The sequence below is a fragment of the Thermobia domestica genome, chromosome 3 (genome assembly GCF_964235325.1).
Source record: "Thermobia domestica chromosome 3, izTheDome1.hap1.1, whole genome shotgun sequence".
NCBI classification, from domain to species: Eukaryota; Metazoa; Arthropoda; class Insecta; order Zygentoma; family Lepismatidae; genus Thermobia; species Thermobia domestica.
The window spans coordinates 277,578,127-277,600,739 of record NC_137456.1 but is presented as its reverse complement, the minus strand read 5'-3'; the positions used below and the strand labels follow the sequence as shown (position 1 = coordinate 277,600,739).

The following is a 22,613-nucleotide window of genomic DNA, read 5'->3' as shown; positions in this document are numbered from 1 at the left end:
TGAAAACTGGAATATTACGGCGCCCTGCGAAATACGGCCGCCACCATGTTTCACGCTTGGTCAAAGACACTACCAAGTATATCGCATGTTCCCAGTCATTACTGGTTCATATTACATGTATAGGGCACTACTGAAGTCGTGCTAAAGCATTATGGTCCGTTATCAGCGGTTTTGTCAGTGCAGTCTTGCCTGGTATGTCCGTGTCATATAACTGTATTGTGATGCATGGAATAGGAAGTTCTGCTTGAGTTCTCATGAACTTCACTGTAGTGGCACGTAGGCTGTGTGTGACATCCGTTTTAATTTACTGCAACACATATCACTGAGAGTTTTATTTCGATCATTCTTCCTCTCCGCCACATCGTTTTGTTGTTAGTTTTGTAAGCTATCTTTATCGTGGACAGTGTTCTCCTCGACATATCCAACACACTTGCCAATTTCGTTACGCTCACACAACATAACTGAGCACCAACACTTTGCTATCTTTTGAAATTAAAGAGATCGTCCATTTCACTGTCTACGTAGTTCACTGTACACTTCCGTTTCATTGCTCCTCAGGAAGCACCGAATTTGCCCTAACACAGCATCACCAACAGCCCGGTGCTGCAGTGGTCGTCTGACCGTTGCCAATTAAATTATTACTTATGATACGCGGCAAGTTTTGATCATAGAGACTTACGAGGTATTAGAAATCGCTTGTGCATATATTTGGTTCTGCTTTCAATTAATATATTATATTGCTAAGTAAATTTTCTTTTTATGCCCAAGGTCCGAGATGAGTACTACTTCGAAAGTACACCGAAATTTTGTAGCTGAACCAATGGGTGATAAGCCGGTGACCGATTTGGCAGGAATAGGACCAGTTCTTGGAGAACGATTACGAAAGAAAGGATTTGACAAGGTAAAACATCAACTCGTCTAAATTATCTTAATAGTATGGAAAACAATAATACAAGCGATTCTGTAAAGATATCAATCCCTCAACAAATACATAGTTATAAACCCTGAAATTCAAATATTAACTCAATTCTAAACAGCCCGATTTATCTAATCCCCCAGCATACTGAAATCCCCCTGATTCCAAAATAATACAATCCTTTAAGAAATACAAATCCCAACCTCTTTAAAGAATCCATTTTTTTAAAATGAATACGAAACTACAAATTGCCCCATTTAAATATGCACTTATTCAGAGAGCAATGATTCACTAAAGAATCTAATTTTTCAAGAAACCCAGAATCTCTAATTTTCTTAAGAATCTAATCTTTCAAGGAACCCAGAACCTCTAATTTTCTGAAGAATCTAATCCTCCAAGGAACGCAGAACATGTAATTCTTTAAAGAATGTAATTTTCAAGGAAAGCAGAACCCTAATTCTCTAAAGAATCTACGAACGCAGAACTCCTAATTCGCTAAAGAATCAAATCCTTCAAGGAACGCAGAACCCCTAATTTACTAAACAATCTAATTGTTCAAGGAACGCAAAACTCCTAATTCTCTAAAGATCTAACTCTTCAAGGATCTCAAAACCCTAATTCTCTACAAAAATCAAGGAACGCAGAATCCCTAATTCGCTATATATATATATATATATATATATATATATATATATATATATATATATATATATATAATCTTTTTAGGAACACAGAACTCGTAATTCTCTAACGTAACTAACCTTTCAAGGAGTGCATAACCCCTAATTATCTATAGAATATAATCATTCATGGAATGCAAAACTTTTAATTTCGTAAAGAATCTAAGTGTACAGAATTCTTATATCTCTAAAGAATCTAATCCTTCAAGGAACACAGAACCCCTAATTCTCGAAATAAACTAATTCCTCAGCGAATACAAAGCTACAAAGGTGGTAATTTTAATTTCGTTTTCGAGATGAGGTGACAAATTTCACAAATGTCGTGTTCGGTACTTATTTACTAAAGTCTTACAAGGTACATTTGCGAAGTGTCCCCTCGGGATCTGTGAAAAATTGATTCAAATGCGAAATTCTCCGCTGCTCAATGTGACTTGTACTAATTTTAACTGCTCATACCGATAATTTTTATATTTATGGATATTCATATATCCAGAATTCGATCATACACTACTATAACGCCCGGACACAAAATTGCTTTTAATTTCTTTAGATGTAACTGAAAATGAACGTGCGCATATGAAAAACAAATTGGATTAAGTGTGCTTCTCTGACACATGTTTTGGATCCGCCATATTTAATTGAACTTCCGGTTTTCTAAATGAGAATAAGTGCAAGTGATACATCAAATTCATGGACAACTTTCTCAAATTCACTGATGTGAATTTTACCGTAGCTTGTACCTTTTGGAAGGTATTGCATGCTAAATCCCTCCAGGCACTTCGCGAATAATTTCAGTTATGCTCTACGTTTTTGATGTTCACAAGTCAAAACAATTTCTAACTGGAAAAATACCGTAGGTATAAACAAACCCTTTACAATATTGGTTCATAATCTTATCACATTTCCGTGAATTATTGTTATTACTTCCATGTTATAACAAAGAAGTACGTATTGTATTTTAGTCAATATGCCTAATACAAATCCAGATAGACCAGGTTTGAGTTAAGAGCTACCATTTTCGTATTGACGTCTGTGTGTCTACAGGTATGTATGTTCAAGGAATATTTCGTCAACGGTGAATCACGTAAATGATTACATAACACACGGGGCACTGCACAACTTTCTATTGGGTTCCATATTCGTGAAGTATCTAACATTTAACGTGCAATATTGTCGAAAGGGTACAAGCTACGGTAAAACTCACTACAACAATGAATTTCCGAGAAAAGTTTACATTAATTCGATGTATCACTTATACTAATTCCCATTTGGAAAACCGGAAGTTGAATACAATATAGCGGATCCAAGATGGTGACCTTGGTGGGTAACATATGTCAGAGAAGCAGTTCTTGATTCAGTTAGTTTTGCATATGACTACATTCATGTACAGGGACTTCCAAAGAAACTAAAAGCAATTTTGTATCCGAGGGTTATGGTAGTGATGACTGAATTCTGAATATACGAAGGATCATAAATATATAAGTTACCGGTATGAGCCGCTAAAGTTAGTACAATATACATGGAACCACCTAGAATTTTGCATTTGAACTAATTTTACACGAATACCTACGTGACACTTCGCGAATGTATCTTGTTAGATCTCATAAACTGTTTCAGTGTTGCCTTATTCTTAGTATAAAACTTTGAATCGATAAGAAGATTGTACGAATCCAATAAAGAATATATATTGACGTTTAAATATACACTCCAGTAATAAATCTAGTTTAAATGTTACCTCACTATTCGTGAACATCTCGTGGCGCAGAGGGCTTCTTATAATTTCAAGATGAAGTCATAAGAAACAATGAGAGTATACGTTTGGACATAAATTAACAAAACGAGACGAAGAAAGATTTAACACGATTGAAATGAAACGAGAAAAGTCTTCGAGAATGGAAATGAGACGGGTGTTCTACATACTTTAACAAATAGCACGAAGAAACCATATTACTCGACTCCTCAAATTTCGTGGTCAAATCACGGCAACAAGCTACTATGAAGAAAGAATTGTGATACATTTAAACACTTTGCTTAAAGGGAAAAGCAACCGAGATACCTATATTGGTACTACTGGGATCAGATTTCGAGTTTTCCTTTTCTACAAGGTATTTCCTGATTTAAAGGAAACGGTTCAGACATGGTATTGAAGCCATTGTTTCTACAAAATCATTCCAGAATTTAATCTAAAGTGATCTTTTGATAGAGTTAATTCTGATTCTCAAACCGAAACTAAATATTTAACCCCAGTTTTACGTCGTGGGGTCTCACAGACCCCAAGCAATCATACGGCTCGATTATTTCCCTATTTTGATAGTTAAAACACAGTATGTTTCTGACATCTTCAGAATATCAATTTTAAGTATATTTTATGACTATTACAAATTTTATTTCGCCTAAGCCATAATTATCTGACTTATTTGTAAACAATCCTGCTATTTCTGTCGTGGGGTCTGTGTGACCCCAACTGGGAATCAGTTTGCTAATAGTTATGAAGAAATTTTAAAATATATTATTCACTTTCTGACAATTATCCTAATGTAAAATGATTTCAAAATAGCTCGTACTTTTTTGCCGATGTCAGTGGCGGATCTAGCCGGGTCTAGGTGGCCCGAGCCCCACCAAATTTTTGAACGTCAGAAACAATTGAAGCTACTATTTATATATATTTTTCAAATTAAAATGGTTTGCGTAAACTTATGATATACCTATCATAGATTGGAATCTAGTTGCCCCCCCCCAAATTTTACCTCCAAGATCCGTCACTGGTTGCTGCTGCTAAGGGACTAGAGCGATCTGTCTGTTGCAAGGGGGAAAGTACTAGGAAAAGACAATTTATAAATTTGTGATTTTAACTTGTGTTTTACTCTAATAATCACAGAATGTTTTCAAATAAGGCTGATGGGAGAACGTTTGTCTTCTTTCAGCGTATTTCTGTGTGTTAGTTTACCACCAAATTGACCAAGCGGCCGTAGCTCAGTTAGGCAAGTTAGATATTTTCACCGGTAAATCCATGGTGTATTCATTTGTAGGTAGCACAGTCCTACCCTCTACATTATCACTGATAAATTGCGGAGTGACGTAAATTTGTGTGACTCGCAAATTTATTATTGACAATTTAGAAGATGGGACTGTGTTATCTACAAATGAATATACCTTGCATCCACTGGTGAAGTTATTTGATCGAATTAGGAATGCGCTCATCCAGAATTTGATACATGCAAAGTAAACAGAAAGTTTGATCGTGTATAACTGACCTTAGTTGATCGCAATTTCTTCCAATCTAAGAAGAAAAAGTTAAGAATTTCTTCATTTGTCAGTGTGACCGCTGTTTTTGTCTCTCCTTGTAAGCAATCATTACTGCCGATTCAAGCTCTAAGTGCACACACCCACTAGATAAGATAGAAATAATTGCATTTCTAGGACTGTGCATTCAGGCAGGGGTTGATCGTAATTGGGACTGTCCTGTAATAGAAATGTACAAAGGTGCAAATGCTCATTTGTATCGTGGGACTATGTCACAGATGCGATTTCATCAAATTCTAAGGTTTCGTCGATTTGATGATAAACGAACACGAGCAAATAGATTGAAAGAAGACAAACTTGCCCCCATCCGATTTGTTTGGAAATGTTTTCTTGCAAAATGTAGAAATTATTATATACCAAGTGATTCTGTAACAGTGGATGAATAACTAGTTCCATTTCGTGGTCGCTGCAGTTTCGTTCAATACATGCCTAATAAGCCAGCTAAATATGGCATAAAAATATTTTGGTTATGTGATGCACTGAACTATTTTGCACTCAATGGTTATGTATACGTAGGAAAGCAACCAGGAGGTACTATGGAGAAGAATCTGGCTCAGAACGTTGTGATGAAACTTTAAAAACATTTGTTCAAAAGTGGAAGGAATATTACTATGGAAAATGATTTTACAAGAGTTGAACTTGCTCAGTACCTGATAACTCAGAATCTCACTCAAGTTGGAACCATGAAGAAGAACAGACGTGAAATCCCGGACATTATGCAACCTAGTAAATCTCGTAGTCCATTGACATCTGTCTTCGGATTCAACGGAAACCTAACGGTCGTAATTTATGCACCTAAGAGAAGCAAAGCTGTGATTTTACTCAGCACGCAGCATCATGATACCGCTGTATCTGACACAGGTAAGAAAAAGCCAGATATAACAAGACCAAAGGAGCAGTGGATAAATTTGACCAAATGGTGAGAGAATTCACAACAAAACGGCAAATAAGAAGGTGGCCATTAGCTGTGTTCTTCAATATGGTAGATGCTTCTACGCTGAATGCATTTATAATGTTCAAAGTTCAAAATCCAGATTTATGCAATAAACCCAATGTGAGGCGTAAATTTGTAACCAGCCTTGTGGAGGACATGGTAAACCCTCACATGCAGCGAAGATGCGAGATGTCAGCTCGGTTACCAAAATCAGTGACTGAAGCAATGAAACACTTTGGAATCTCCAAAACTGAAAGGACTTCAACAATTTCAGCGTCATCTGCAAACAGAAGAAAGCGTTGTCATATTTGTGATAGGAAGAAGGACAGAAAAAGTAGACTAGTTTGTGAAAAATGCAACAAATACTTTTGTGCAGAGCACCAAGCAGTTATTTGTTGCAACATGTAAATAAACGTGAAAAAACTTAGCTCTCTTGTAATAATGAGGAATATGTTGAAATGTACCAAATGTGAAATTGTATTTTGAGCATTAATAAAGATTAAATTCTAAAACAGAAAAGGATTTGCTTTTTAAATGAATATTAAGCTAAATAATAAATTGTTAGGTTAGGTTAGGTTAGTGGACATTGTAAATGGTAACAGTAAGTTGTTAGTCATGAGTTTCAATATAGATACAATCTACGATATTATGTTAGGTTAAGTTAGTTATGATTGTAAATTGTAATAGTAAATTGTTAGTAGTCATTTTCAATATAGATACAATCTAAGATGGTCATTGTAAATTGTAATATTAAATTGTTAGTGGTAATTTTCAATATACATACAGTCTACAATATTGGGGTCTGTGAAACCCCACGACAAAAGAATACGAAAAAATTTAGGACAAAAAATAGGGGTTAAGTAAAAGCGAAACTACAAAGGAAACAAAAATAGATTTTGTAACAAAATCGTTGTAAATGGTTGCCTTAAGTCCTCTTTTCCAAGCTTCTTAGTATCGTGTTTTACTTATAGCGGACTTGAACTAATGATGTTTGCAGAGTATGATCTCAAAACATGTTAAAGGATTCAGAGTTTTGATTTTTAATAGTCTTGGTCTCGTTTCGAGTGAAAAGGTAAAGATTTACACCTCGTAGTAGACAGCTTCGAATCGCTCGTAGAGAAGAAGAGAAAAAAGAAGAACCGCAAGTGGAGATGAATACTTCAGCAAAAAGAATGGCAACTTCAGGATTATCTTGAGGTGTTAACAAGGGGTTGGTGCTTAAAGATTGCTCTCCGTGATAAGGTAGTCTTTTGAGATAATTTTGTCACCAAAATAGACTTAGTTGAAAGTGAGGTTCTCTTACAACGCTTAACACATGACCTTTAAGAAAATAGGGATTTTTCGAGTCGGTTTAACCCGTATTATAAGCCAAAATTCATCCTGGTTATACAGAATGTACAACTTTTGGACCTACTATCGGCTGACGGTAATGCAATACTAACTCTTCGGGATAACATTGCCGAGGTACTAACACAAGTTTAAAGAAACTAATCTCTATTAAGACATACTTCTTCTAACTCAAAATTTAGAAGTGAGGCCCTTATCAGGGCCATTCTAACGCCAGGGAAGAGGACGCCAACTAGGAAACTGGAAGACGAGGATGATGCAGCTAACTACCAAACCAAACGGCACACTGCTTACTACAAAGGAGGCAACCTGCAACAATGGGTTCATTTCTAATTTCTAGGTGACACAAACCCACTAAAAATGGAAGAGAAAACATGGAAGAAAAGCAGCGATTCAGGATTCATGACAGAAAAGGAGGAAATGTGAATTGTGTGTGTTATTTGTTGGATACTGACCGATACTTAAGTGATTGCTTAATACTGAAGAATTGAGCTTTCCGGAAACAAGTGTTCATGACGCTGTAAAAAAATGACTAGCAGATGCAAAATGTGTGCACAGTGCCCTGATTAAAATAGGGCATAGCGACACTTCCCTCTAATGACCATATAACCGTGGAGGACATACGAAAAATTAACAAAATTCCAGAAAGTGAGTACCAGCTTGCATACAAACAATAGACAGATCATTGGAAGCGTTTCCCCACTACAGAAGGGTGTGGTTTTGAAATGTATTGAGTGTATTTGACATTGTTGCCAATAAAAATATGTTTCGTTGAACCAGTCTGATCACTTTCTTGACAAACCCTTATAACAAGTTTTGAGAGTATTATTTGAAATATATATATTTAGTTTCACACAATTTTCTCTACACATAAATTTTTTGAAATGCTTCTGTCCATCTGGAGTCTCTGTAATTAAATTTTTTTCAATTATTTGGTTGTTGCAATTGAAATGCCTAGCTGATATGTGTCTAAAAGAAAACTACAATATGTAATTAATGAGAGTATTCTCCGTGAACAGAATAATAACTTTGCCATCACTGAGCTAAGTTCGGATCCCATTACGAAAATAGTCTTGAGTCTGTAGTACAAATGAGTTCTGCGTTGTACGCCTCATCATCCGATCATTAGGAAGTTATTTGCTGCCATAAATTGATTAAGATTTTAGGTTGTTTTCGGTGGAAGAGATGTAAGGACAATATGGTGAGTGATAAAAGGTTGCATACCGGATTCGCAGAAAAATCTGTACTGTTCTTCGAGCTACATGTACAATATCAGAAGACAATATCTGTGTCACCTGCTGAATGTTTGTGTTCAAGGATGCGGTGTATTCATGTAATCCAGTATTGCAATGACCAATGTCGTTTCGCTCGATCGAGAAAAACGTGATAAATCACAATCACATTAGGTACAAAGCAACGACGCCTTCTGTGGTTGTTTTCAGAATCATCCTGGACATTAATCTCTTACCAATCACTGTTCTGACCATATTGTCCGTGATTCATTTCTTTATCAGAAATGTTAATCTAATGCAAGAGACATTCCTTATTATTCCGTATATTCCAAGACGACGATCCATGTTGTTCAGTATCAACATATGGTATTCATGAGTTTAATACCAGACGTAAAATCAAACATTTTAATTGCAGCTATCAAATATTTTCAGCGTTAAGTGATTCTAGCAGCATATAATTTGTATAATAAATAAAATGACTTGATTTTCATTTTTTAGATATTTTATTTTCAAAACTTTTGCAGGCTCAAACAGTACTTGGACAATTTCTAGTTCTCAAGATGAACAAGGAACTTTTCATAGAATGGGCACAAGACGAGTCTGGAGCTAATAGAAAGCAGGCAATCGACTGTTACAACTGCTTAAAAGATTGGTGTGATGAATTTCTATATTAATATATCCTATTTAATTGAGTTATTTCTCTCTATATTTACGTGCGACTTAACTCTACAAGGGATTGCGAAGGACATTGCAAAATGTTGAAACATATGTATACTGTATCTCTAGAGGCATACGTATCACTGCGTTCAAAATTTTATCTTTTGTTTTTTAGGATAATTACGAATTAAATAAAATCCATAATGTTTGCATTGGTAACTATCTACGCTCATAATTTCAAACTTAAGAATCTTTAATCCACTTTTCAACTCTTTCAAACACTTATTATAGTGTGAAAGCAGTTTTTCTATGCTACCATTGTATTTTATAGTGCTTGATGACAATGTGTTTAAAGTGTTTTTGAGTTTATCAGTAGTGACAAAATATTTTCCAGATAGTCTCAACTTCCGGAGCAAGTGGAAATCAGTCGCTTTCACTCTCCACAACTCATAGTTGACAAGATTCTCAAGTTTGTCAGACATTCTCATAGGTCACAACTCGATAGTTTTCGTATTTACATCTACGTTATCTATCTGTTTCCTTCAAACTGAGGAGTTGTTGGTGAAGTATGCTGTGTGTTACAGTCGAATGCTTCTTCTTTCCGGAAAGCAGTTGTTCCTTGCTTATGGACTCAAAAACGCTGTTACTTGTTGGTATCAGAGTATTGTTAAGTCCTCTGCGTTATCGTTAGTTTGTCTAATAGTATCATTAAACATTTAAAAAGTATTGTTAATGTCACAACATTAATACTTATTTACACATCTTCCAATGTAAAGTGTTGCAAAAGTACCAAAATACTTTCTGATTTCCACTTATTCAGTGAATTGAAAGACTCTCTGTTCGAAAAACATTTTTATAGCTTTTGAACTCAAATATTCTTTCAATATATTGGCAGGTAGAAAGTTCAATGTTGTAATTAAAAACTTATATAAATCCATATGGCACTAGAGATAAATGCTTGAATTGGAATAGAAAATACGAAATCAATTGTAACAAGGTGACCAGAACTTTTACTTTCAAAAACGGGACGCATACAAATCGGCGATGGGGGAGGGGCTGACTTCCACATTGCATTTCGGGACTCAGCAGTGTTTTCAATTTACAAAATACACAAGTAAGAATGATAACACACCGTTTCTAACTCAAGTACAACCCAACAATACTTTTAACTACTTCAACATTCAGGATTCCAACTCAATTCCCACTTGAACCACAGAACACTCAATTTTCATTTGAATATTCAGAAGTTCTAGGCACAGCTGAACCTTCCTAATGCGTGTTGGTACGGAAGAGTGTAGAATTAGCATTGAAAATTTATATTTTGAATAATAATTACGGGACAGTTCGGTCAAGTTTGCTTAAAAACGGGACATTTAGACGTCCCGTTTGAGAATCAGAAAGAAACGGGACAACGGTTGAAAATTAGGGACTGCCCCGGCTAAAACGGGACGTCTGGTCACCTTAAATTGTAAGCTAATTTATGCCGTACGTTGGGATTTAATATGACATAAACAATGATATTCTTTGTTGGTTAACTGTTAGTTTACTTTAACGTTTCTTTTCAACATTGAATGTATATGAGATGGGTAGTACTGTTTAAAGAGGGACATGAAACAGTATTCGAATTTGTATACGAGCTACATAGCCTCACAAAGAATCGAACATGGAACTACGAGCACAGAAAACATGCACGCCTTTTCTTCGACAGCAAAGGGGCACGTTCAATATGGGCATTCGAAATAACTGATCTAAGAATATGAACCGAGTGATATGTTTGTTATTTAATTTTTCGAGAAGAGCCATAGCTCCAACCTTCAAGGTTAGTATGAAAAAGGAAACGAACAGTATATTGTACAGTAAGGAACACTTCTGGATGGTACACTTTTGCCGTAAATTTCCATATGGATGTACCATCTAGAAGTGTCCCTTACTGTACATGCAGTGGAGGCAGGAATGGGGAGTTATGATTGATTTGTAGGATTTTCCAATCAGTTGTCGATCCAAAGAGTGGGTGCAGTTGGTCGGTGGGTGGTTTAGGTAAAGCCATAGCCAATGTTTTTATTGAGAGTACTACATTCTTGATTTCATATACAATCAACATCGTGAACATATGAACGAGTTTTGAGAATCAGGCTAACTGTGAGATGTGGAATGTAATATAGGTTTCAATTTCTATTTACTTTGGAAGTTGAAATAATCTATTTCCGGCAAGGATTTTTTCGAATTCAAATACACTTTGAATGCATTGACAACAGCATAGTACATATAAAACATGTATAGAAAAAGATGGTATTGGAAACTCGTCCATTTATTTTGGATTCTTTATTGATGCAAATGTCTTTTCATTCAGGCATTTTGACAAAGAAATACACAACTATTATAAAAACAACACTTTGGCTATGTTTTCTTATATGCTGTATCAGTTCTTCATCAGATAGAATACGTCTTTCACTTCTATAGCAATATTTATACACTTGCTTTAGAGAAACTAGTTATATGACAATTTCAATAATGTATCAGTATATTTATCAGATACAAAGCGTTCATTTCTTTGATATTATAATATGTAAACAAGTCTCAATATAACTATAGTAATGTAATAGTTTTAATACTGATTCAGTATCTCTGCAAGACCCCAAGGATCTTAGTCTTCTCTGAACCTAATCGCTTTCTCGAAACTTCAGTTATGTGACAATTTCTACTGTAAAAATACTGTATCAAACCAAAGCACTTCTTCCTAGAGCGGGGTATTATAGCCCATAACTGTGTATTTCATTTATATTTCTATAAAATCTTGTACACAAAGTAAAATAAAATGTGTTGCAATCAATAAGTGAGTGTATCATAGTAAATACTTACTAATTGAAAAACGTATCTCAGCGCACCGCACACTTGAATAACTGTTATAAAATTAATGTATGTTAAGAGACTACATATTTCATAAATTCATGTATCACCATCTCTTAAAATAGTAATATAAGAACCTGTATTATTAATCAATAAAATCAAAATTAAGAAAGATAAAACAGAGTTGAATTATTTGGGTACAATACATTTTTTTCCCTCCGAGTCATTCAGAACACTTACTGCTTCTTAACATTTATTTTTGTTTGTAAATGTTCAATAAAATTAAAATCAAAAATTGAGAAAATGTAGTATTTTCTAATTTTTAAACACAAAATTATTTCATTTCTTTTTTGAGCACAAAGATGATTCAACAGATTGGCCATTGCTTAATATTAAATCAGTTAATATTGTAGGAATACGACCGTCGACAAGAGCCAACTTGAGGAAAGCTAGGTTTGTAGAATATCAAAATTTGAGCTTCCTACCATACTTTAGTAAGTATTAGTACTTTTTCGTTTATGAGAAATTAAGTATAACAATGGAACATATGGAAATACTATAGTAAGTGGGTGCAAAAAGAACTGAAAAATTCGAAATTTCCTCCCTTGGGGTTGTAGGTGGATGCAAAATAAGCTGAAGCCTTTGCAATTGCTTCTTCTGTCGTCCTAGGTGTGTGCAAAATGAGATAAAACCTTTGCAAAGTATCTCTTCTATCAGTGTACTGTATATGGGTGCTAAATGGACAAATGGACTGAAGCCTTTCTAAAGCTAGGATTGTAGAATATCAAAATTTGTGTTTCCTGCCGTGTTTCAGTAAGTATTTGTACTTTTCTGTTTATGAGAAATTAAGTGAAACAATGGAAGATATTCAGAGACCATAGTAGGTGGGTGTGAAAAGAGCTGAAACCTTTGAAATTTGCTCTTCTGGCGTCCTAGGTGGATCTAAAACGAGCTGAAGTCTTTTAAGTTATCCTTCTATCGCTTTAGATGGATGAAATATGAGACAAAGCTTTTGAATCTACTACTATATCCCCCTAGGCAGTTGCAAATGAGCTAAAACCTTTCAGATAGCTTCTTGTGTCGTTCTAGCTTGGTGCAAAAGGAGCTGAAGCTATTCAGATTTTTTGTCTTCTAGTCTTAGATGAGTGCGAAATGAACTTAAGGCTTTGAAATTGGCTTTTCTATCGCCATAGAGAGGTGCAATATCAGGCGAAATCTTTTAAATTGCGTTTTCTGAGGAACAATGAAGATGTTTGGTACTCGTTCCCTCCTTGCACAGTAGATTTACTAATTACTTTATTTCAAAGCCGCTTTTCGAAGTGCAAGAAAAACACATTTCATGTCATGACGCTTAATCTTGAAATACTGAACAATTTTATTCCAGACTGTCAAACATGGTACGAACTGTTGAAAGATAATGGCGTTACAAATTATAGACATAAAGTATATTGATTTACTGAAGTACTGTCTTCAGTTCTTCTGTATACTTTTTGCTATGATGTCCACCTTGAACGATCGTTGAGTACTCTGGGTCGTGTTGAATATTTTTTTCCGATCAACTATGAATAATAAACGGCTGAATGGCCTGTATTTCCTGAGTGTTCATTGTGCTGCATGAAGGCATTAACAAATTAACCTTGGAGTCTCTCCATCTTCACCAAGTGTTGATACCAGTGAAGAAGGAAAAGTAAAGAAGACAATACGTCACTGTATAAAAACTACGCTTTCATATTAACATACTAATTTCATTTTTACATTGAAAAGCAGCATTCAGAATTACATAGATTGTGCTTATTTAGTAATACAAAAACAATCATTTCTAAGAACTGATTGTTCTCGATCGTACACTTATTATGTATATATAATGATATTCAAGTTTGAAATCCCCTGAATACCCTAAATTCATGAAAAGTAATCGAAATTGAAATAGGTTGACTTTGCCCCTCCTGAAGAAAATATGGCGAAATCCTTAAATTATTTCATTAAATGAATATAAAAATCATTCAGAAGAGTTATTGCTTCTGAATATTAGTTTCTCTAAGTAAATATTAATAAAATCAAAGTTAGTAGTGAAGATTTTTTTAAAAAAATATATATGAACAAGGAGCATTTATATTCTTTGTCTAGTGTCAATGTCATTTAGCAGAGTTATTGTTTCTTAAGATTTGTATTTGTACAGAAATGATATAGAATCAATATAGTAATAAAGAAGCGTAGTTTCCCTTAATATATTTGAACAAGGAAAATTTTATTCATTTTCTTGAGTACCAATGTCGTTTAGAAGAGTTATTGCTGTATTGATTAGTGTGTATATACAAAAGGAAGTATAATAATACAGTGTGTTAACGTTATAGAGTGTTAACGTTTTTACGGAATACATGTCAAGTCGGAATACACGCGGAATACATGTCAAGTCTTGCACCTGAAATCGTGCCAGCTAGAAGAGTGGGAGATCTCACTATGTTGGCTCCTAGCCATTTGACGGTCAGGCCGAATACATAAACACTAGTGAGTTCAGGGTCCAATCAATACCTTATGATAGAAGACGTTTTGACTTGAGGACTGCCAAGAGTCCTTTACTAATCCCCCTTGACCTACACAAGGATTTAAAGTTCATCTGTTAAGCCACTGGCAGGAGTCACAAGGGCTGTAAGATGCTAGGATTAGTGTCGCCGTACTCCAGAGATTACTTACGCAATTTGTCGAAGAATTGTTTGAGTACTTGAGGGAAAGCGTAACTTGTATCAGATCAATTTTTACCGAAAATTGGGTTACCGCTCAATACCTGATGTGATTCATACTTCAATGTCATGCAGAATCCATTACCTAGATCTTGCGAACCTGTTGTGTATCAGCAAAAAAGTTGTAGGTCTAATATTGAAATGATTGCAGTTGCAGACCATGAGTTACTATGGATTTGATTTATTAAAACAAAACATAATTCTGTATTAACGCAAATAGTTAATGCATGTATGAAAAATACTAAGGTTTAGACGTGGTTTATGCTACACTATTTAATAATGCAATCACTAGATTTTATATCCACTGAAACTCAAGCTAATTATCTCCAATTATTGCGATGTTAAAGTCTAGTTCCGAGTTCGTATTAGGTATTTGAGAATGTAAGATTAGTAAAAAATTATTTGAAGTTTACATTTACTATCTAATCTATATCATGAAATATGTATCATAATTTTTAATATTAGAAACATTCTTTCTGTTCAGATGATTTAGCTCATTACTTCCCCATTTTATTACTTTAATTTTGTTTCATTAAAGCAACCATGTCACACTCCTCCAGTGGCGGCAATAAGAGACCCAAATAACCCGCGCAGCCGGACCTTAGAGGGTACTATTCAAAGCAAGCTCTAAACACACATGACCTCTTGATCTGCTTTTGTGGGCTCTTAAAGATGTTTTCTTCGCCATTGCAAGCCACCCAAAGTAACTCAATGTTTTTGATCTTGCAGCGAAGCATAGTAGATCCTGATTTCTCCTCAAATGACTGCATATTTTCCGAAGTTAACATCGCATTTATGATAGCGAGACGTAAGTGTAACATGTCCATACACATACACATAAACAAGAAAAAAAATAAACATTGACCTTTGGGAGGAAAACGTAGGCAACACTAACACCCATGAAGAAAATTGAGAATGTGTGTTTGCATCACCTGCATTAATTCTATATGCATCTTGTATCTTTCGCAAAATTCCAGTTTTGAGGCAATGTATAATGCTGAGGAAAAGAATTCTAATCTTCCAAGAGCTTGAAAACTTCTATATTACATCATCAAGCAAATCTGTCGGAATGTGTTTCAAATTTTCGACAGAGCCGAAATCCACTTGTATAGTAACACAAACATATAACAGATCAAAGTATTTCGCTTGGAAAAGAGATACTAGACGGTGTTCTCAGTACCATAAATTTGGCGCTGTAATCGTAGTATCATAAGTTTAGAAGCCTCAGTTAGACTTCCTATCAAAATTTATAGACTAATTTGTATAAGTAACAAACAATAGTTGTATGTAATATGCATTGTCAATAAATTAATTATTATAGATGCTGTGTCCCGTGAAAACAGACAAAGACCATTTCGTCCCATGGCTTAGGCGTGTGTGTTGCCACTGTTCCAACAAGATCCTCAATAATCAACATGTACATTTAAAATTCTTTAATATACATGGAAATAGTGAAAATTCATGTTGCCGTACGCAGGTATGTCACATAACAAATTCTATCTCCTCGAAGTGTGGATTTATTTCATTCACATTAGATGATCAGGTGATATGAATTCTAAGTACACTTATGGTGCTCACGCAAAACTCGTCCCACACAAGAGACATAAAGAAACTTTATAAGCATTACTCTTATACTCATTTTCCTATCACACGTCCGTAGCGAATTCCGTATCTCTTAGGTCGTCACCTGACTCTGTCTGTACTGCATTACAGACCTAAAGTTGTTTCCAGGTTAGTCGCAGCACAAATTGTTTTGCTGCGCCCCTTCTGCTTCTAATCCTCAAATCCAATGTCTTATAGTTTTAATATCCAGTCCCATTGCTCGACCGATTTGTTGTCTAGGCATCGTAGCTTCCCACATACCAATTATTCTTCTTCTAGTTATAAGGAACGAATAGCCTTCCATCTTCGCTTTTTTTATTAAATCAATATGCCGTACGCAACAAAAACGGTCTTTTCTGCAGTTAATGTGTGTTAAGAGTTGTAACAAGTCAACAGTTCAACAAGTCAAAAGAAGTAAAACTATAATCAAAGTAGCTAAACGTAAGTGTTTCGGCAACAGCCTCGTTTAACCCTTTAATTGGCAAGCATTGATAGCATTTGACCCATGTCTTCCTGATCATAATTTCGTAATTTTTAATGTATTTTTATACTTTGGTTACAAAATAAAGGGTGTTTATTTCAAAACAACATTGACATAAAATAGGTCCTTCACAGGTTTACAGGTTCATATACAATCTTTTGAACAATAATTTTATCCAATTCTTTCTTTTTATAAATAAATATTTCTATTGTTTTGGAAAATAGCGAGCTACAGCCTATCTAAATTAAATCATGCAGAAGGGTTCGAAGGCACTACTGGACACCAGGGTGACAGTTAAAGAACCCTGCGTGCATTACCCTGTAGCTATCTCAAGATTGCGTTTACGGCACACAATTTGCTGGAGTTAGTTTTTAGTAATTGCAACCATCGCTTGAAAATACCAATGCATTCCAAATTCTATCATTATTTCTGATAATATTATTTAAACCTTTTTGATTTGAATCATTGCCCACTCTATTTTCGTAAGGCAGGGATGCAAATAACCACTCGCACGGGGCGAGTGGTTCATCGGTGCGGGCGATTATTTAATACAATACCGAAGATAACTAAATGATTTCTATTGTGGGATGTGGGCTAGTAGTTTTTTAATTGGGCTAGTAAAATGTTGTTGCTTATTTGCATCCCTGTTGTAAGGGATTTCGCATATGAAACAGAATAAATAATTTTTTGTAAAATAATATTTTTCGCGATGCAACGATCCACGATTTGTAGAGCAAAATAAGATATAAAAACCTAATTCGTCGGATTTTCATCTCGTACGGCAACCTTTTATTTTTTGGATTTGAATATTTCTGGAGAAGTTGTGTTTATTCGCATTCTGGCACTGATTCAGGACAAGAATAATTTGAAAAGAGGTAAACTGAAGTTCTAAGTCCAAAGAAATGCTCGAAAGCTTGTTTACAAACGAGATGTACCTGGTCCTTCACGTATGCATCCATTTTGAATCTGTGGTTAATGAGGAAGAGAACTCCTTTGCATCGTCGACACTGGCGAACTTTCAAATACACAAAGCATCACGGATGCCGAAACAAAAGGTCGATGTCGGTTCTTTAGATCGTATGTCACTTGTATGTTTCGGCAGTATTTCATCCTTGCTAATCATCGTGAACTAAAAGAATGGAATCTGTTTGGGAAAACGATAGTATGCAATTTACAAGAATTAAGACTGATTAATGAAACAACCTTACGGATTTCTAATACTTTGATTTGTTGGCGAAAAAACGCCACAAGTATATTCAGAATACAAGCATTTTGTAATAAAAATTCTACAATTAAAAACATCTTTTATTGTAATAACTCGCAAAATTTGCAAATTCGGCGAAAAAGTAAAAATCTAAAAGTATTATGTAACGAAGGGAAGAGGGGTTTTGTCTAACGCTACGAAGTATGACAAGGGTGAGGGAGGAGGTAAAAATTGGTCAAAAATAGCTTTCCATATGTGGACGATCCCTTATGTGTAGAAACTGAGCAGCATTGCCCTTTTATGGTTAAATATCATAAGAATACTCTCAGTTATTACCAACAGTTTCGTTGAAATATTTCCCTACAGAGCAAGACACCACAAATAAAATACTAAATAAAGAACTTTCGCGAAAAGTAGGATATAAAGCTTCTACAATACTAAATTTGACTGTCCCGTGTTGACGAAGATTAGAAGTATCAAAAGAAGCGACCAGCAAATCATGTGTACGAATATTGTATGAAAATAATAATGTCAATTAAATGATCACTGAAGTTACAATTCGTGCGGATAACGCAATAGAGTGCGATGTTGCTTAAAAGCAACAGTGCCCAATAAACAGTATTCACAGTCACTGAGTTCACGATTGACTTTTCACTTGCTCTTCCACTTACAACTGTATATCGTGTGATAATATACTCTACACTGTTGCAGACAGATTGGGAAGACAGGCAAGTTACATCAGTGATAAAAATGGGTAGACAGCATTACGTTGCTAGTCTAATGCCTAGCGTATTTGGTTTCCATGTTACGGATTTCAGGTTCAAATCCAAGTCGAAGTATTTGTTTTTTCAGAAAAAATGTTTTACTAATTTATATTACATAATATATGAAACCAATAACACCGGCCTGCGAAATAAAACTTTTCTCTCCGGTAAAAGCTTAAAGAGGTGATTTCAACTAAATTAGGTGTGCTGATTTCAAATATCGGACCGTTTTTGTTTATCACCAGTGCCGGATGTTCGTATAAGCTAAACAAGCTATAGCTTAGGGCCCCACTCTCTTAGGCGGGTCCAAAATATTATAAAAAAGTGAATATACATTTTCAAACTATAGGGAGTGAAAAGCAAGTTATGAAACTTACATACATCAACAGAATTTTTTGTTTGGTAGGCTACTATGATGTGAGTAATGGGGCCTCGCCTGCTAGCCTGCTTCCTAAAATATCACTCGTTTGCTCATTTCTCCGCATAGGGTGCCTACGTTCTTAACGAACATGTAACATGCAGCTGCACACTGCAGTGCAGACAATTTGTTATTCACAAAGGATTGTTGGACATACTATAAAGGGCCGCATTACCTTTAATAGCTTAGGGCCCTACCAAATCTAAATGCGGTGCTGCTTATCAAGTGCAGTTTTTTGCTATCTAAATTTTTATATTGTTGTAATTTCGATAGAAAACACCATAATAGACAATATGTGTGATTTGAATGGGACATGATCAAATTGCATCGAATATACAAAACACTATTTTATGTAACATGTTAATTTGTAAAAGGTATATATCTCACCACAAGAGAACTATATTTTTGCTTATCGCATAGTTTCTTACTATATGAAATCATTTTTTTCGTACTGTTTTAATTTCACTACAAAGTTCACCATAATAGACAATATCTGCAATGTGCATAGAACATGATAAAATTGTAATGACTATACAAAAAGCACTACTTAAAGTATAATGTTTATTGCTAGAATGTGTGAATCTCACTACATGAACACTATTTTTTTGCTGCGCTTTGATTTACGTTTGTGTTCCTGAGTAGGGTTATCTGGCACTAGATACAAAGGTAATCTGACATCATGGAGACTTCCCATCTTCCCTGATATCTTCCTTCTATTTCTTTAATGTCTTGATGGAATCATGTTCCTCGCTGAATGCTCCTAAATTTGGAGGAAAATAGTCCGGATGACTGTGTAGGAAATGTAATTTTAAACTCGTGTGGCAACATAATTTCTGGAGGATGTACAGTATGGTTTCGACAATCTGTTAGTAGTTGCCCCAGGAATTTGCTGGAAACATCCTTGATTGACTACCATGCCTGAAGCTGTGTTTCGTTTATCGTCGTAGTGAATGTAGGATCCTTCATAAGCTTCCGATTTGCGTTCGTCAGTAACTCCTTCCTTAATTTTGGTATCCGACAGTCCTGGAAATTTCTGACAGAGGTACCGAAAGTAGAAACTACTTCAATCCAAACTCTTAACGTACTGGTTCATAATTCCCAATTTATATGTGAATTGGCAATAACACATTTTAGGGATCAATTAATGGACGATTTACAATGTTTGTTTGCTCCTGGTACGAACTGTTTCTTCTTGTGCCACTCAGAAACTAACCAGTGTCTATCCTTGTCCCGAGAGTCCCATTCACACAGAAAATATGGAAACATTGTATAACTTTCTTGCTGTCCCAATATGATACCGTACACTTTTAAATCACAGCACAGTAGCCATCTGTGTTCAATGTATTTCAGTTTCTGCATAACCATAAATAAATTGTGATAGTTTTAACGAAGAAATGTTGAATGGGCGACTAGCATTGAAGCAAGTTTATTCCCATTGTGCAGAAGAACGAGTTTGAGACTTCTTTTACTCGAATCAATAAATAGACGCCAGTTTGGTAAACTATTCCAAGACGACGAATCAAGCCAGTAACAGTGAAACCTGTCTATGTTGACCACCATCGGTTCCATTGAAAAGTGGCCAACTTACACAGGTGGCCAACTTATAGAAAATAAGTGTGATTGGTGTATCTTTAGAATAGAATTTCTGGTATTATTTGATTGTAAAATTTTAATAAGCAATACCACGACAGCTACTTTTAAATAATGCATATAGAGTAATCATAACAATACACAGTACTTGAAAAATATACTACAGTATATTTAATATATGTACCTTTTTCTTCCTGAAAACTAGTCTGGTACACTGCATTATTCGGACGGGAAACCCAATCACATAGACAACTATAAAATCAAAAGTAGTAGGCAGTTTATTGAAATTGGTATTGTAGCACACTGAGTTATTCAGATTGAAAACAAGAAAAGTAAAATTATAAACTCAATAATTTATATGCGGTTTATATGATTTTTTTCGGAAGAGACAAATATTTTCTGTAGATACTTTTCGAAAAGTAGAAAATCAGTTATTAATAACAAATTTATTCATGGTGGTTCATTCTAGACGTATGTCTTTTATTATTATTATTATTACTATTATTATTGTTATTATTATTATTTATTTATTTATTTTTGCACATATGCACATTCTAATTTTGTAGTAACTACCACTTGTTAATGAGCTACAAATGTTTCCCTTGGAGCGGAGCAAAAGATGTTTTGAGAAAACCTTAGGGGAATTCATATCTCAAAACCTCCGCTACTATTCGACAAGCAGTCACATGCCAATAAATGACAATTGAGATGGTTAGCTTTAACCTTGAGAACTTTCCGGAATTACTAAAGCTACCCACTGATGAAAGGAGCCGATATAGCTAATGGTTTTACCAAAACAGGCAGGGAAAACAAATACGTACGACCATTTCCTGAATTCCTGTACGTGAGGTTTCTTATTCGCATCTTCTTTCACCACCCCTTTGTCAGGGTAGTGTTCTGGCCATTGACCTCCAAGAACAAATCGTGGGGATCTATGCTTCTCTGTCTCCAGTAACAAATACATAACATTTGGCTCTCGTTCGGGAATACGAAAAAGGTTTTGAAAAAATAACAAAACGTATTCCCGTGGCCAAGATACGCAGGTAAATTTATCATTATCAACATAGGACAAACATTGCTTCAATGCGGCCAACTTCCAAGATAGACAGGTGGCCAACTTACAGAGTAATAAGTAACGAATGCCTTATGGGAAAATGCAGGTTCAAGACGAACCAGACCAAGATAAACAGGTGGCCAACTTAGAGAGGTAGCCAAGTTGACAGGTTTTACTGTATATCACAGCAAAACACACGTTCTTCTTCTTGAACAAAAAACTGCCTCAATTCTTAATCCTGACTTCTGTAACAATATGATTTTTTTTCCCAGGAAGTATAAGATTTCTCTCTTTTAATCTTGAACTTAAAAGTTCACTCTTTTCTTTAGTAAGGCATAGGTCGCGCATCGAATCATTTAAGTCACATTGATTATAAAGACATAGAGTTTTATATTCAACATTGGGTATAAAGGTATCATGATTACCATCCTCCGCACTTGAAGATGACAAAGACACTCTCTGGTAACTGTATTGGGGTTTTGGGACAGGAATATCGGGTCTATGTGGTACGGGGGTTGTACCTGATGGAAGGCTCGGATACACAATGTGATTTTCGTTTTCCGTATTGAAACCGGACACTTTACATTCACAAAAATAATAGTCCTAAACTTGATTTCTTTGTTCTCTCCAAACCATTGGGATTCCAATTGCATTGATGGCAACAACACTTTGTACCATTGCCGCAGGTTTTCTACAAACGTTTTACACACAATATGAGGTGCGAAATTCTTGTCCTGATCACCTAACTTCATGTTAAAATACCAAGTGCAAACTTTTTATAAATGGTGTAATATTTAGCTTCTGGCCTTTAATTGTATAATGACCACATAGGCAACAAGAAGA

At 35.2% G+C, this 22,613-nt stretch overlaps 1 protein-coding gene across 1 annotated transcript; it reads left to right on the top strand.

Moving 5' to 3' along the window:
- Positions 1-773: 773 nt before the first annotated feature.
- Positions 774-9,148, top strand: LOC145681666 (barrier-to-autointegration factor-like). Its single transcript, XM_081753287.1, has 2 exons — positions 774-901; positions 8,937-9,148. Exons 1-2 carry the CDS (start codon positions 776-778, stop codon positions 9,084-9,086), a joined length of 276 nt encoding a protein of 91 aa, XP_081609413.1. The 5' UTR covers positions 774-775; the 3' UTR covers positions 9,087-9,148.
- Positions 9,149-22,613: the final 13,465 nt, after the last annotated feature.

Bases quoted from the DNA above. Each gene is read 5' to 3' on its own strand.
- LOC145681666 (XM_081753287.1), top strand. From the start codon at position 776: ATGAGTACTACTTCGAAAGTACACCGAAATTTTGTAGCTGAACCAATG. The intron at 902-8,936 runs GTAAAACATCAA...AAACTTTTGCAG, and splicing joins GAAAGAAAGGATTTGACAAG to GCTCAAACAGTACTTGGACA.